Genomic DNA, 17,101 nt, shown 5'->3' on the forward strand with positions numbered 1-17,101 from the left:
GCTTTTCATCGCCATCGTTGTAGTAACGAATGGCAAATGACTTTTTTAAGTCGTTTCATCAACAACTTTTCCATATTTTCCCTCAACAATTGCATTCACACGGCAGTTGACGATGGAAAACCCATCCTTGATGCGATTGTTAGCGCAGCCAAAAGCGCGAACCGAAGTGCATCGATGCAAAATACGCAACCAGACTGCACGAGATGAGCCCGACCGTAAGGTAGCTGATTCGAGCGATTGAAAATGTTCTCAGTAGAAAGAATAAAAAAAACTTTCTCCCTCCCCATGCATTCTGTTAAGCAATAAAAAGTGTCTCGAGTATGTTGTTGTGGTGCGGAAACACTTCGTTCGCTCCTGTCGACACCGGCTCGGGGACGAATATTTATAGGGTCGGGTGTGTATGTGACTCCTGAGCAAGGTGGGGAGGGAACAATAAGCCTGGGGACCTTCGCTTAATGCTTGTGCTGTTTGCGCTTACTTACTTTTGTAGCTGGAGCTGCGCTCATTTTTCAACCGATCGCTTATGGCCGGTGCCGATCGTTCCTGAGATCTACAACGAGAAAGTAAAGAAATTCAAAGAAATGATGAGCGACTGTAGTAGAACTGTGGGCTGTGGGGTCCATTTGTTGGGAATCCATCTCGGTGAAAGATGCACAAAGTATGTGATAATGATATGATGCGATCGGTTTCGGGTCGGTGGGGAAAGAACATGCCGACCGTCGGGGCCCCCGTTTGTCCTTTCTTTGTCAACTCGTAAACGCATGATGTGTTGGTGGTTTTAATTTTTATAAAGAGATCGTTTTGTCTTATCGTCAAAGTGATAAAGCGTAAAGTTATGGGCCCTTCAAATGTGCCAACAGCAGACTACTGCTTATTTATGCTTATTGCTGTGTTGAGATCAACGATTTGAGGACAAACTCTTCTGTAAGTTTAACTTTCGTGCGACATTCGGGGAGCTGTTGGGAAATCTACTTTTGTTTAAAATTAGATTCTTCAAAAGTGTTCTCACGGGACGAGAGATTTAAAAATAATAATCATTTTGTGCTGCTTTGTACCAATTATTGAAACATCAAACGAAGCTACCAATCCCTACCATCGCTGGTGCATCCCCACGATGTTATGTTTGAGCTAACGCAAACGGATGCAACATCAATTGATTACAGCAGGCTCCAAAAGCAACAAACCAAAAGCGAAACGCACAATCGAACATCCGAATCGTCCAAGTGTTCCACCCAACAACTCCACACAAACACACACACACTCTTGCCCTATCATCTCAGACAGGGTGGCGTGCGCCGAATGTTGCTTATCAGTCCGGCCGGCCCCACCAAACCAAACCCGGCGAACTGGCGTTTTTTTTAAAAACAAACTTTGAATCCAAGTACCTTTTGTTTACCGGAATGCCCTTGCCGGGCTGGTCATTATGGCCTCTCCTCCCCGCAGATTTCATCGCGTTGCAACACTCGGCTCTGCGCATATGCGATCGGGGTGTTACGTGAGCGGCTCAGCGCCAATTAATGTGCCCCGAGGGATCGTACTCCCCCTGCTCAGATACGACCATATGCTACCAATCGCCGGACACTGGACAGCAATCGAGATCCGGCGATCGTATCGCTAGATTTGATGCTAGATCATTTGATCTGTATGAAGCAGAAAGGTGGAAAAGGACGGAGGCCCTTGCTGCGGAGTTTGTGGGTGCATTCGGGTGGAAGGGGCAGAGGGTTTGAAAATTATCTTATGGTGAGTCCGCAATCGATCGAGCCAACCCGGTAAACAAACGGTTCTCGTTATGATTTATTGTTTGTTTAAACGCACCTCACATCCTCTGCGCCCTACCGAGGTTCCGAACCCATTCGCCTGAAAGAGACATTAGTGAAGGAACCGAGGAAAAAAGGCCACCATCTTCGTGAGGTAAGATCTACTTTCTATTACTCAAATTTTTGTACGTGAAGAAAGATGACCGGTACACATTTTCCACGAAGCAAAACGGAACACCCAAAAGAGTTCGGAATTCGGGGAACAAAGTTGAAGATTCTGAATGAATGTTGGAAAAGTGTTCAACGAGTTTGATGATTCCCAGCGTCCAGTTGGAGCAGCTCATAGCTTAGGGATTGTTTAACTTGAGCTTAGGGATGCTTGTGGTTCACTCTTTCTAATAATCAGATGTTACACGTTGCCTTCGGGGCAGCGTGTGAGGAGCTAATGGAGTTATAAATTTGTTTGGGATCTGTCAACTTAAATCCCCCAATACCAATTAACGCACTTTGCTCCACCGATGATAGCTTTAATTTGTGGTATTTTTACGTGAAAATACGAGCCAATGAATATTTATTAGGTGCCACAGACTGTAGCTCGCGCTGCCCTGAATGATTTGTAATGTATTTTTTGTTGTTGTATGCAGAATTTCAAGAGTTCATCAATTCCCGTGCATCACAGTGATAATGGCGCCTGGATGTGATTAACCTAGCGTCGGTGTCGAGAAAGTGTGGCCTGCGCGGGCCTAAAATAAAATTTTGAACATTTCACCTGATTGGGTGAGTGGCCGCTTGATACAGTGTAACCTGCCAACTTATCAAGCGTTTATGTTGGTTGGTAACGACCGGCATCGCATGCTCCATGCAACCGATCGCGTGCTTCCCGATAGGACTTCCAGAAGGTCAGAGCTGCTACCCAGCGGTAGGATGTGCGATAAAAGCCATCCTGCTGCGGGGGCTATATAAGTGTGCTCCAACCGTTCTGCCAGGTATCAGTCTACGTCCGAAGATGAGAACGTTTGCGCTGTTTGTTCTGGGAGCGGCTCTGGCCGTCGCTTCTGGGGCGTTTGTGCCCAGCACGAGCCAGGTCAAGTACGCCGAGAAGGATTGGCTGCACAAGCAGGAGGATCTGCTGCTGCTGTTCCGCCATCTGTACGAGAAGGACTGGAATCCGCAGCTGGTGGCGTACGCCAAGAACTTCCACTTCAAGGAGAGCGCCGAGCTGTTCCAGCACGAACCGACCGTACAGTGGGCGAAAAAGCTGTGGTCGTACTACGAGCATGGCCTGCTGCCCAAGGGTGAAGTGTTCTCCGTGTACGACGAGCTGCACCGTGAGCAGGCGATCGCTCTGTTCCGTGTGCTCTACCACGCCAAGGACTGGGAAACGTTCTACAAGGTGGCGGCCTGGGCCCGCTACTACGTCAACGAGGGTATGTTTGTGTACGCGCTGACGGTGGCCGTCACGCACCGTGCCGATATGGCCGGGTTTGTGCTGCCAGCGCCGTACGAGATCAGCCCGTACCACTTCATCAACAGCGAGGTCATCCAGAAGGCCCAGCAGTACAAGATGCAGGGCTACTACGGCATGAAGAAGGTGGACGGTGTGTACACGGTGACGATCCCGAGCAACTACACCGGCTGGTACATGCACACCAACGCCGAGCAGAAGATCTCCTACTTCACGGAGGACATTGGACTGAACAGCTACTACTACTACCTGCACACGGACTATCCGTTCTGGCTCGGTGGCGAGCTGTTCGGCCTCAGCAAGGACCGTCGCGGTGAGCTGTACCTGTACGAGCACCAGCAGATTCTGGCCCGCTACTATCTGGAGCGTCTGTCGAACGATCTCGGCCACGTGCCCGAGTTCTCGTGGTGGACCCCGATCGCGACCGGTTACTATCCGGACCTGCAGTACTACAATGGACACAGCTTCCCGGCACGCGACAACTACTACCACGTCGATCAGGAGTCGAACTATCGCGAGATCCGCCAGGTCGTGGACTACGAGAAGCGCCTGCGGGACGTCATCGATCAGGGCTTCTTCGTGCTGCCGGACGGCAAGAAGGTGAACCTGAGCACGCCCGAGTCGATCGACGTGCTGGGCAATCTGATCCAGGCCAACCCGGACAGCTACGAGCACCGCTTCTACAAGTATGTGGCGATGTACGCGCGCATCATCATGGGCGCGGCCATCGAGCCCGTCGAGCCGTACCAGGTCATCCCGAGCGCGCTGGAGCACTACGAGTCGGCCATGCGCGACCCGGTCTTCTACCAGATCTACAAGCGCATCGTCGCGTACTACCACCAGTTCAAGGAGCATCTGCCGGAGTACACGTACGAGGAGCTGTACTACCCGGGCGTGAAGATCGACGGCGTGGTGGTGGACAAGCTGCAGACGTACTTCGATCGCTTCGACGTGGACATCACCAACGCCATCGACATCGAGCCGGAACCGTACGTGCCGGGCAAGTACGAGGGCTTCGGCGAGATCGAGTACAAGCCGGATCCGGTCGTGATTAAGGCGCGCACCATGCGCCTCAACCACAAACCGTTCACGTACAAGATCAGCCTGACGGCGGACAAGCCGGCCAAGGCGGCCGTGCGCGTCTTCCTCGGACCCAAGTATGACGAGTACGGTGGACTGTACACGCTGAACGAGAACCGCGAGAACTTCTACGAGCTGGACTACTTCGTGCAGGAGCTGACGGCCGGCAAGAACGTGCTGACGCGCAGCTCGGTCAACTTCAACGGCTACGTCAAGGATCGCACCTCGTTCTACGAGCTGTACCGCAGCGTCATGGCCGGATACACCGGGGCGGAGAAGTTCCAGCTCGACATGACCGAGGCGCACTGCGGCTTCCCGAACCGGCTCATGCTGCCGAAGGGCAAGAAGGGCGGCATGCCGTTCCAGCTGTACGTGATCGTGTCGCCGTACAAGGCACCGCAGGTGTCCCAGTACACCGGCTTCGATCCGGTGCTGTCGTGCGGCGTCGGTTCCGGCGCGCGCTACATGGACTCGTACGCCTTCGGCTATCCGTTCGACCGTCCGATCGACGAGAAGCTGTTCTACGCTGTGCCGAACGCGTTCTTCCAGGACGTCAGCATCTATCACAAGTCCGAGGGTGAGCTGTAGGAATCTGTATGCTCTATCGCCAGGTTTGCTTAACATTGACGCAACGGGGAAAAACACGAAACGTGCGTGCGTCGAGTGTGTAAATAAAACATGCGGTAACGATAACGCACACGCTGCTGTATCAAGAACCTGCTCCATTGCATGAATCCGCTGAATGCCTCCGAACGATGAAATGTTTCCACCCTGCTGATGCCCTTTGGGAAACGCTTCTTTTATATCAATTTCTTTTGCGCCCTCCATGTGCCACTGTTCAACTTTGTTTATTCGATTATGGAGGGGCCAGGAAAATTGGAACAATTTCCACTGTACGCGCTGGAGGGTGGTATCGCAACAAGCAGGCCGTGTCAGGACCGATCACGGGCAGCGAGAAACTTTTGATGCAATGATTAGAAAGGTCTGTTTATTTATGTTTCTTATAAAATATCGATGAAAGCCACGGTCCGGTTGCGTCCGCTTTGCTTTTGCGTTTGCAGCAATGGACAGCATCGGGAGGGAAGGCGGACCCGTCTGGGCCGTGTTATCGTTGCCATCTCATTAGTGGAATAGCGAAACTGCGTAGTGCAAGAGGGTTTGCTTCCTTCCAGTGGGATGTCGAGTGATCAACACCTCCGGTTTGAAAGGATCGCATTTGGATGTGTGATCACATTTATCGCTGTGCAAAGTGAACCACGGCGTTTGTATTGTTGATATTGTGTCGAAATGTGTCTTTAAAAACACTCGTCCAGCCACGTGCGCACTAGCAAATAGATTCTGGGAAAATTGACGAAGTTCCCAGCACATTCCTCAAATGAGCGCCATCTAGTGCTACACACCGTAAGATGGATCGCCTAAACAAGTGAATTAACGACGATCGGATCATACGCACAGCTGCGCACGGGCAAGTATAAACACACGATAATCGTTCTATTTAACGGTATCACATCAATGGAAATTTATTTCCCACCTGGCTCGCTGAAGGTTGAAGGCACGCAAGAGCCAGGGTGAGGGCGAAGGGCATTAAACGGAGAGATACGAGATTTCATACACACAACATAACGCATTTGCCAATCGCTACCGGTCCGTGGAATGTACCGCAGCGACCGGAACGAGGAAGGCAACCGTGGGTGGTGGGTGAAAATAAAAGCATTATCAACAGCAGTACACCACAGTCCATCGAACGGGAAGGAAACTTTTAGCTGTTCATCCTTCCATTCGGGGAGTAATGTACGAGCACGACTCATTTTTTCGGTCGACATTTGACACATGTGTAGATCCGCCCAGACGTTACGGTTCGCTGGGAGGTCGGCGGAAAACATACACTTCCGATGCGCAAACCTTCGCCTTTAACATTGTGATCGTGACAAAGCGCCTGGTCGCGAGTAGAAAAGAGCGCATAACTTAAATGTTAATCAAAACCGCCGGGCCACAATCACAGTGCCAGGGTCGGTGGCATTTTGGTGGATTGTTTCGGCCGTTGGCCGCCACATGGAAAAGGGAAGCTCACAAGGGGACTGCAATAATGAAAGTATAATGCACACCGTGTAAAGGAAGCATAAATAAGAGCAATCAAGGGGACGGAAAAACATAAGCCATGGGGCCAACGTTTGTTTTCCTCCCCCGGGGTTCTTTTTTGTTTCACTTTGGAACCATTTAATGATGAAATGTTGCGATAAAGTGTTTGTTTTCCTCCACCTTTTGGCTAGAGGACGATTGCGAAGGTGTGAATGTGATGATGACGTGCCGCTGGCACTTTTATAGCCCAGCGCGACCCAATGCCGCCCTCGGGAGTCGTCTGGTTTGTTGATTTAGTTTTATTTAGAATGAAAACAAAAACACTGGGTCAAAACACGGGAAGCTGTGAAGGTGTAGAATGGCATAGCGGAGATGCATGGCAAGCTGCTGCTAGAAAACTGTGAGCGCAGAAGATCAACTACAATTCAAAGTGAAGAACGACCGTTAAAGATCGTAGCAATTCATATGATCACACTAATTGGAATTTCCGTAGTCAGAATACAAAGCAATCGAACTGTTTCTACTTACTCTTCATTCGTCTCGTTGTCCCGGAAACCCTTTGCGAAGGGATTGCTGACAATTTTTAGCTGCGTCACCTGGGGAGAGATTGATAGAAAAAAAGAACGAAAGAAATATGATCAACACCAAACCGACTGCAGAGGGTGGGTGCGCACTTGCGGCAAGAAGATTAGTGAAAAATACTTTAAATTTTTAAACGACGCAAGGTTCATTTATTTTGCCCATTGGATTGTTTGAAACCAATTATGACACTCCCCCCACACACACACAAACACACACTAGGAAGATCGTTTGTTTGCCACGACGGAGGCGGGAGAGCACAGAGGGACAGCAAATACAATTTATAGCTTCGACTTGGAAATTTGGACGCCGTGAAGGAACGGCATCTCCTCCCGAAAGTCGTGGTGAATGTTGTATGGGGCGGGAGTTTTATTTTTCTCGTTTTGGTTGGATACCATTCCAATATATCTTTCCTACTTTGTAATATCTGTCAAAATATTTAAACCCATTCATTACTTTTAATCGTTTTGGGGGCGCTGGCGCTGGTACCTCCGTCACATAAAACCGCGCTTCGCCGAGAGGCGACACATCTTGCTGTCGTGTGGGGAAAAGATGCGTTTAATGCTTGAGTTTCTTTTTTCCGTAGTTCTTGTCTGAGTGAGTGCCAAATGCACCGGGGGAATACAATTTAGTAAGTCGTGGTTGTGGTTTTTATGATTTAGGCGTGTTTTAGAATTTACGACTACGATCGGCTAGCAGCGGTTAACATCGCTGGGTGCAAAACATTAGCCCAGTTACGGATATGATTCGGAATTGGTGGGACATGGACTTGGCCCGAGCAGATCGCGCTTAAGGTGTGTGCGTTCTCGAGCTGCGTTATCTGGCTGAATGAAAATCGACTGATCGAGGAATTGGCGGAGCTCCTTCTTGTTTCGGAGCGCAGAAACAAGATCATTAGAAGTGAGGTTTCGAGCGCGTGTCAGCTTGGCTGTAAATGTGTTTTAATGATGAATCCCGACAACCGTGTCTTCGCGAAGAGCTCAATCGAGGTCAAAATGCGTCGCGTGGGAAGTTGACAAGAATGTATGGCTTTGGGTGCGAGCAATAAAAAGTCGATGAAACAGCATTCTTCGTGTCGCGTGGAAGAGTGCCACCCATGGGGATCACCTCCGTTCAGCGAAGCTCCAGACCGATTGACGACACGCAGTAAACGCAGGAGCTCAAGTGATCTCCAGTAGTTTTTTAGTGTGCTTCTCAGTCACTCAGTCTGCATCGGTACAACACTGTTGCATCAATAATTACTCGATCATCCGCCAACCTGTACACCCTCCGACCATCCCGTGCAGCAAGGGCTGCACAGGAAAACGCAGAGCGAAGGCATGTTGGGCGCGGACGTGAAGATAAACATTAAACAGACCGTTTACTCTAATCGTTTGTTTGCTCGAACGTAATGGGAAAAGGATGTGGCGATGCTGGGTGAAGCATGCAATAAGCCCGAAGAACAAGAAGAAGAAAAAAAACCGAACGACGGTGCTTCCTTCGGGTAAACATTTCTACCCCAATGCCAGAATTATACACCTCTTGCGCCTCGACACTTGACTTGATCACAGCGATGCAAATGATAAACTTCCCGCTCCATGTGACATACCGGGACCGGGTCCGGGTGCGCGTGACTTACCCGCTGGTTCTGGTAGGCGGTGACGGCCGTGAATGACGTTTCCGGAAAGACGAACGTGCGGTGCGTCAGGGTGTCCTTTTCGTCCTTGACGCCGTTGCGCGTGAAGTAGCAAACGTGCAGCCGGGGCTGGTAGCGATGCATCGAGTTGAGAATGATCTGTAGGGAAAAGCAAAAGGTTCGATAACGTGTAGGAAAGAGCGGTAGAGAGTTTTAGCTTTGCATAGTTACATGTCCATTGTCGTCGAGCTGGTTGTTGGTGAGCTTTAACTTGTCGAAGGAAATCGTCTGCTTCATCCAGGTGGCCCCAGTCGCCGGGGAGTCCGGGTGGACGCTAATGCGTGGCGGTGAGATTGGATCCGCTTTACCGGCGACAACCCAACTCGAGCTGCAGGCAAATATGTATAACTCTTTGATGATCAAGGTATATCGAGTTGTAGCAAATGGTGTAGTACGCAATTCGCAATTAATGATAAGACATATAAGAAGTTATACTAACCGTTACGCATAATTGTTAGTAGCTTATACTGATCTATTCCTGTCATGCAAAGAGTAGTATGTTAACATCTGTAATATTAAGCTCTTCCATTCTTTGCATATAGTTAATTTATGCTGATAGATTTACTATAAATGTCAGTTGCTGCAGATCAAAATTGAATGCGGTTAAGCTAAATGTATGCATGCTTGATGTAATATTCCTCTCTTCTTGTTGGTTTGGAGCCTTTTTCGAAGATCCGGAGCGTAGCATAGCACAACGGATCACTGAGAAATGAATTGAACATAATCAGCCGCGACAGCGGTTAGTCGCGATTATACGCGCTCGGGATCGAACAGGGGATTAGTAATCCAAACACAGGCGTCATCACATGCTTCATGCTGCTCGCACATAAAGAACTGCATTCACGGTGGAGCGGAGTCCACCTTTTCTTCCCTTGCCCTTATCCTGTCCCTGCCCTTACGTGTGAAACGCGTATCGATAGCGCTTATCGTCGAGCGGCACAAAGTCCATAATCATGAGGTACTCCGCGGCCAGCTCCAGCCCGACCACCTTCACCTGGAAGGTCGGAAACATGCGGCGCCCAGCTTTGGTGACTATCATCTCCGTCCCCTGCTCGTGAAACTTGTCCCACAAGTGTTTCCCCTCCAGTACGACCACCGCCGAAGCGAGCGACGAGTGATAAGGCTTATCCATCTCGGGTGACTTTTTGCTTGCGAAAGTGGTCGTCGGAGGCGCTCCCGGCTGCTTGGTACTGGACTGTTGCTGCTGGTGCTGCGACTGTCTGCTGCCATTTTGAATAATAGACGCTCTTCTACTACCATCACCATCACCATCACCACCCGTATCCTCATCGCTACCCTCGACATCTTCCTCGTCCTCGTCCGTTCTGGTGCACTCTTCCTGGTCCACCTCCATACCTGTGCGTGAGTCCTCGTGCACCTCTGGAGAAGAGTTGTGGGAGCTTGGTGCACCACGCCGTCCTGCACGTGATTTGTGGCGCGAGCCTGTAGATCGCTGCATTTTGCCATCGTTGCGTGATTCGCGAAGATTCTTGTTACTGCTAAGACTGTTGTTGTTGTTGTTGTGTGCATCATGATTAAGCTGATGATGTCCAAGGTTGTTGAGGTTGTTGGCAGCCTGATGAAGACCGTGCACTCCAGGCTGTTCTAGCGGTGAGGCCTGTGACTCGCTGTCACAACTAATGCTGAGCTGCTCGACCTGTTCCAGTGGATTGTATTGTCCTTTGTTGGCATTCTGAATACAGGCTGTTCCCGAGCGCAATAATATGAAAAGAAAGAGAACGGAAAGGCTAGTGGTTAGACACTCACATACAGACGATTGCAATCGGAAAAGGAATTCGGGAAGCCCGATTCTTATCACCAATGTCGAGGGCACTGTGGCTCGGTTCCCCGTTTGGGTGCTTAGATAACTGGTACGATACAAAAAGAGATTGTGAACCAAACCTTACCAAACGCTTACGACATACCCAATTTTCGGTGCAAAAAAAAACTGTTTACGTATCAGTCGCTTAACGGCCCGTTTTCGAGTTAGACGGGTTTAAAAATAGCGGCACTTTTGCCTTGGCTGCTAACGGGTTTTCGGCGTTGCCCTCCAGGGATCCGGATTTAAATCATCTTTTTCAGCTCGTTTGCTCGTGGTGCAGAAATAAAAACTCCTGCGCTCTAAACTATTTAGTCGAGCGAGGAAGCGCCGTAAATTGTGCACCAGTCGAACCTGCTCCACCCGGGGACCGTAGCCCGAAGACCCCGTTTGCTCGGAAGGAATAAAATTTAAAATAAAAGTAACTGCGCCGCCCTCATGCTCACGGCGCACAGCGTACCGTGACTTCCCATCGCAAATAGCATCGCCTCCTTGCCAACGTTTAAAGGGGGGAGGGGGGGAGGGGTGGAAGGGAGATGGTAGGAAGAAAAAGTGCGCTTCAACATTAAGCAATCATCGAACATTTTTCACAGATCATAAAATTTTGACTCTCCAAACTCGCGGCGGCTTCCGCGAGATGCGTCAACAAAACCTTCCGCTGGTTGGTGGGAGAGCAAACGTTCAAGCATAAACCGGCACTGAAATGCCGCCGGCCATAACTTTGCCGGCTCGCGGCTCCTTCTAGTTGCGGTAAGCCCGGATCGACTGATCTGCTGATGAAGACTTGCGCGTGGGGAGCTCGGGATGATCTGAGCACGGAATCGTTTCTCGGAATGTCGCTGGCTTTTATGACGCTTGCGTTTTGCATACGACCAGGACATACATTTGGTGCCACAAACCGTACTCCTTGAAGAGTCGCATGCCCTCGTGACATACATGTGTGCTAATTGTTTTCGTACAATGTTTAACTTTCAATGTTCGTATGTGTTTCAATACTTTAAGAACTTAAATTCATTTCATGCCTTTCTTTGAGCTATGATCTGAGCCTTTACACAAATCTCGCTGCATTGAAAACTATTATCATGTTTGTTTTGTTCTCGAATCGAACAATTGCTCATAGCAATATCACACCAAATGTATCAAATTTCATGCGGCTAGAAGTAGCGTAGCGTTCCAACAAAAACATGTGTGTTGTGAGTTTCTTTGATGGGTATTGGTCCCTTTCCCACATGTCTCGCGGAACATCGTGTTGGTATGTGAACAATTTCATCGTATTAGTAGAACGCCAGTCCCGGGACCCATTAATCAAACTGATTCGACAGTTAAGGGTCTCCACTGAAGGGACCAGCTTCGAGATTACTACAACAATAATCAGAAAAAAGTGTCATGATCCATGAACAAAACATTTAGATCTGTTTGGATCCACTTGTCAGACATAGGAGATAAACTTCCAGCAATTGTGAGCTACATTCCGAAAAAAAACTACCACAACCAGTCAAAAATCAAAGCGAAGCCCAATCGTAACCGGCAGCAAACCGTCAAGACTTTACGCTCATAAATCTCCAACGGACGGAGATGTCGACAACTAGGCTTTGCAGTTTTTTCTCCTCCGAGTTCTCTCCTTTTTACGCCGCGTGTTGTCGCCGTAACGCATCGTAGTTTGCATCCAACAGCTGAGCGATCGTACCGGGTCGATCGAAGTGTGAATGAAATGTCAGCCCCGTGCACATCGCCCGTGAATGACAAGAGACGGCGGCCGACCAAAAGGCGGGAATGCTTGGCCGTGGCATGTGCAGCTTGGCAAGCCCGCAGTAGCTTTGAGTTGCTTTGAGTTTTCCAAATTGACAATTAGTTCTGCACGATTTATGGGCAAATGTCATTCGCTCGAGCGGTTGCAATCATTTAGAATTAACAAGAAATAAATCTTGTCGCGCGCCTTGTACGTGTGATGTGCAGCGGCATCAAGCAGTGCAGAGCGGCTGCATCCCTGTGCAAGGTCGTGTAGGTTTTTTTTGTTATCTCGACACAGTGATTAGTACGGTCGTGAAACATTTTACGCGAATAATTGTTTCTAATTGGTTGAAATCGGCGCTCTTCCCATTAAGTAGGCTTTAATCAAAGAGGTTATGGTTTATGGATGATGTAAGTGAAGAAAGTTGCTAACACTCATTAAAGACTAATACGTTTTGGACCATTGGAATAATGCACGATATTCAGGACATCAAAAGAAATGACTTGCTTAACTAAAAACTACAATTAAACAAATCAAAGTGCAAAGCCTCAGATCGTTAGCTGAAGATATCCTGTTTGTCCTGGATGATTTATGTACTGTTGCCGTCTGTTTGACAGATCAGCATGGGACAGATCAGAGCTTCGGTTTCACCACTCCAGAAACCACCCACCAAACCGGGGAGCGTTGTTGACTCTGCGGCGAGATTGGTTTCATCGCCCGAACCAAATAAACCGCTCCATACTGGAATCCGCCTGCACTTGTGGACAAAAGCGGCCTGCAGCTCGGATTGCTTATTTTCATTGCCCAGTCTATAACAATATTGACACACGTGAGCTACCGACGCAAACGCAGCGCGTGGCTGGGCGTGTGTGAGTCCCCGGTAGAAGAGGATGCAATTACAATGTGGTCCTTCAAGTACTTCACTCCAGACCGTTGGTGGGCCAGAGTCGCGTGCCTTTACGCGGCTTGGCGATGTCAGTGCACGGATGATGGCGTAATTTGGATGCCGGCACCTTCACCATGCTGTGCGAGCCGCGAGGGCGCGCAAATGGTGCTGCCATGGAAACCTGTCAACACCTTGCTGTGGGGCTGTGCCGGACGGCAGCGCAACAAATGAGCGTAACGATTGCGACGCTCGTCAGCGGGTGTGATTTGTTTGCATGGATTCATAACTGCGACAAGAAGCGAGGTAGATGACCTGCACGGGTTTACTGTGCTAGTATACTGTTTAAAGTACTTCTTTGAGAATGATTCGGTTAGTCGTTTTCGATACGGATTGAAGAATCATACTTTAGATTCCGATGACACTCGAAGTTCAGTTTAGCAACCTCCGGGCTTAATTCTGTCTTCAATTAAAATACCTTAGACAACATTATAATGCCTAAAAGTTTAAAATCCCAAATTCTATCTGTTAATAGCTTTCACTAGAGATGTTTAACGCATGGAGTTTCAGTTTAGATTCAATTTATTCTACAATTCCTTATCCTTTCTGTTCTATCTATCCTATCTATCTATTATCAATGCTTTAAATTCTGTACTTGAAAATAACTTGAAAATAATGCCAAATAAGAATGTCAAACTGCTGGCCAGATTTAACTGATTCATCGTCTCAAGGGGCACGGAAAACAATACTTCTGTTCGGTAATTTACATCCTCCAGCTCCAATCCAATCAAGCTGGAGGACTGCTTTCAACCAATATTCTTCGTTTTTTTGTGTGCTCCAAAAAAGCATCGAAAATCCAAACCCGCCCGCTACAACCGTACCGTCGTCAATCTCGAGCACGCACTTGTTGAGGTAAGTTTTCCCGCGCGCTGGAACGGGTCGCCTCATAATTTACAGTGTCATGTCCAAAGCAAATATTTATGTTGTAATTAGTCGAGTGTTTTCTGTTCCCGCGATCCTTCCTGTCCCCGCGGTTGCACAAACCACTGCCACCGAGAGGGGTGCTTGCGGTTGGTGGTGGTAGTTGTTGTTTTCCACGCTATTCTCGTACGCGCTCCTTCGCTTCGGGAAAGGTATTATTCTACCGCTGTAGTGAATCGGTTGATCGTATTTTTTCCCCTTTCCGTGTAAGTAGCGTAAATAGTATCGGGCAATGATGTTGTTACGTTAGTTGGTCGGTCGAGAAGAATCGTGATGCTGCTTGGGTTTTGGGAAATTAAAACAAAAATCATCCATTAAATGATCAGTGTATCGATCACTGGCTTTTGAAAAAAGGGTGAATTATTTTATCCTAAAAGGTACACCAAAATAATTTAGGCTTTAGGTGGATTGATACTGATAAATGCATATATTATGCTCGTGTTCTCGTCGTACCCATGCTGGTTGTTTTCATGGGATAACAGCATTCTTAGTGGGGGAGGGGGGGAATTCAGCAAAGCAAAACTAACAGCAGCTAATCGAGCAAGCGATGTGATCATTCACGAGAAAGACAGAGAGAGAGAGATTGAGTGTGATCTTCCACTACCTTTTTCCTCCGATCAGTACGGCAAAGTGATCGAAATGTGTTAGGCAACTGGAAAGCCATTTTTCTACTGCTTTCAACAGTGTCCTAGGAAGCATGCGGGGGGATAGAAGTGAACGGACATATTCACCAAACCCACCAGCGGGCAATAATTTTGCCTGCTGGACAGACCAAGCTCGGGTGGCCAAGATTGGCCCATTTGCCCCGTCCGCGTGAGGAGTGTCTCGGAAGTAAATGTATTGCTCCATCACGATGAAAATACACGGCCAACGGGCACTCGGCATCGTCAGCGCTCCACGTGAAGCTTGGTTTGTAAACATACTGGCATCGCGTAAGCGCGCGCGAGATCTGCGTTCGAAATTAACGCATTTGAGGCGCATACAAAAAATGGGGGAAAAGGAAGAAAAAAGGGGTTGTCCACATTCCAGGGCGATAGTACAGTTGACATCATAATTAATTTATACGCTAAATCATCGCGTCCCTACACCGCCAGCGATTACCAGCGATTTCGGCCGTGGCGTGATAAATCGGGTTCGTTTCGTGTTCCCTTTTTTGTGGTGGTTTCTGCGGTTAATCAACATTGGAGGGAACGGATTACACTGCTGCCACGAGATCCTAATTAAGAGACGCATTACAACGCGGCACACGGAATATTGAGGGGATGGGATGGAAGCAGTTGAGAAGCGCAGGCCGCAGTAGAGAAAATGACTCAATTAATTAGATGATGCACCCCGACAACGACACTGACGTTGCTTGTTCCACGGGCAGGAAAGGCACGCATCCTTGGCCGTTTGTCGTGGCGGAATGCTGTCCTTTCGAGCAGTGTTGTGTTAGCCGAGTCGTTGTTACCCGTCCATCATGCAAAAAGTTGACGGCTCTGATGCATCGGAATGAATATCGTTTAATTAAATGTGTACGATCAAGGAAGTACATTTTGATTGATGTGGATCAGATTTTACAAAGAATCGTTGCTATTTAACCTGCTTTTTTCCCTGAGCTCTCATCCTGAGAAGGAGAGGAGCCATGGTTTTACACGCTGATTCTGCTTACCTTCCATTGCTTTCATCGGATTGGTACCGTTCTTGTACGCCACCGGATTCCAATAGTCGACGGCCGCCGGACTGTAGTGATGCAGAAAGTCTGTCCCGTTCAGATCGACTGCCGACGGCATGGTTCCCACCAGGCTAGAGAACGACTCGTGCAGCATCGTGCCCGTCGATCCGCCCGCCATTCCGAGCGTACTGTCACCGTGTCGATGACCGTTGGAAAAATCGAGATGATGCATCATGATGAGAAGGGGGAGGGGTTGTGATTTTCCCACCAACACAACAAAACACTCAATTGATCCACTCCGCCCGAAAGGCCTTTGGCGCCAACTTAAAGACCGAACGACTTCGTTGAACTGTACCGTAAAGCAACAGCAATGCGGATGTATCTATATTTTCCTTCCGTAGGCCAATTTTCACACCTTGAGCAATTTTCACTAATCGGCACCGGAGAGCGCAGGCACACGACAATTCGCACTTCTTCAGATCACACTTCTTCTGTCACTGCCGCAACGACAGACAAAGGTCGCAGCAGGCTGTATTTCACACATGCTGCCGCACCGCTGAAGCCGTCCGTCGGAAGGGAACTGATGGAAAATGGGAGAGGATCGCGCTGGGTACGGGTGGGTTGTTTTGGATTTTCCTCTCCACGCCAGCGCACAATTTGTAAGCAATAGTTACGAGTGTTTCCTCTACTCACTGGTACTACGAAAGCGATCTATGAGACATCCAACGATCACCTCGCCGAGTGTACTATCGCGTTGAATTATTGCTTACTCCCGTAAAGAACTACTTCGCACACTGATTTCCACGACGCACAAACTCACATTCACGCACAAGTACGCTCACATAACTCACTTGGTGTACAATTCGAATCCCACACACACACACACACTTCCACCACCGTGCTTCGCCTGCTTGGTCGATCGGGGGGCGGGAAAATAATAATAATTAAACTTTCAACCGGGCACGAAGATTTTCCTGCCGCGACCCACCGTGATTATGGGTGAAAATTGACCGCCACACAGCGGGACACCGCGCGGCCCAGTGCCTGCCCGATGATAATCGCACAATAAAATTATAACAACCGCACTAGTTTGCGCGCGCGCCGGCGCGGTCTCACTCACGTGAACAGTTTTTCCTTGCGCTTTTCTCCTCGCGTACGTTTGGTGGCGCACTGGGACGCACTCCGGTTTTTTTGTGATTGCGCCGTGTTGCGAGTGTCCCGGTCCGCGTCCGTGTGCCCGGGTGGCTGTGAGTGTGGTGTCTCGGTTGCGTTCAATTTTCACCAAACCCACCTCGGCTCGGTGTCGGCGTTGGCGTGGTAGCTGCGCGCGGGTGTCCTGAGCGTGCGACAGAGCTGGCACGAGCGGGCGCGATGCGAGATGAACACGATCGTCGATC

General features: G+C 49.0%; 3 protein-coding genes across 3 annotated transcripts in view; 2 read left to right on the plus strand and 1 right to left on the minus strand.

Moving 5' to 3' along the window:
- LOC1281834 (T-box transcription factor TBX1) overlaps positions 1-16,963 on the minus strand; it is an 18,478-nt gene extending 1,515 nt beyond the window's left edge. Inside the window, exons 1-6 of the mRNA XM_061649299.1 lie at positions 15,702-16,963; positions 9,535-10,339; positions 8,807-8,963; positions 8,579-8,734; positions 6,910-6,977; positions 483-550 (exon numbers count right to left, since the gene is read on the minus strand). Coding sequence (XP_061505283.1) covers positions 483-550; positions 6,910-6,977; positions 8,579-8,734; positions 8,807-8,963; positions 9,535-10,339; positions 15,702-15,939 — 1,492 coding nt within the window. The 5' untranslated portion in view covers positions 15,940-16,963. The remainder of the gene's footprint in view (positions 1-482; positions 551-6,909; positions 6,978-8,578; positions 8,735-8,806; positions 8,964-9,534; positions 10,340-15,701) is intronic.
- LOC5667527 (uncharacterized) overlaps positions 1-17,101 on the plus strand; it is a 123,672-nt gene that overhangs the window by 101,569 nt on the left and 5,002 nt on the right. The window lies entirely within an intron of this gene.
- LOC1281835 (hexamerin-1.1-like) lies at positions 2,738-5,018 on the plus strand. The gene has a single exon (XM_321800.5). It carries the CDS (start codon positions 2,764-2,766, stop codon positions 4,888-4,890), a length of 2,127 nt encoding a protein of 708 aa, XP_321800.5. The 5' UTR covers positions 2,738-2,763; the 3' UTR covers positions 4,891-5,018.

This window comes from Anopheles gambiae, chromosome 2 (genome assembly GCF_943734735.2).
Source record: "Anopheles gambiae chromosome 2, idAnoGambNW_F1_1, whole genome shotgun sequence".
NCBI lineage: Eukaryota > Metazoa > Arthropoda > Insecta > Diptera > Culicidae > Anopheles > Anopheles gambiae.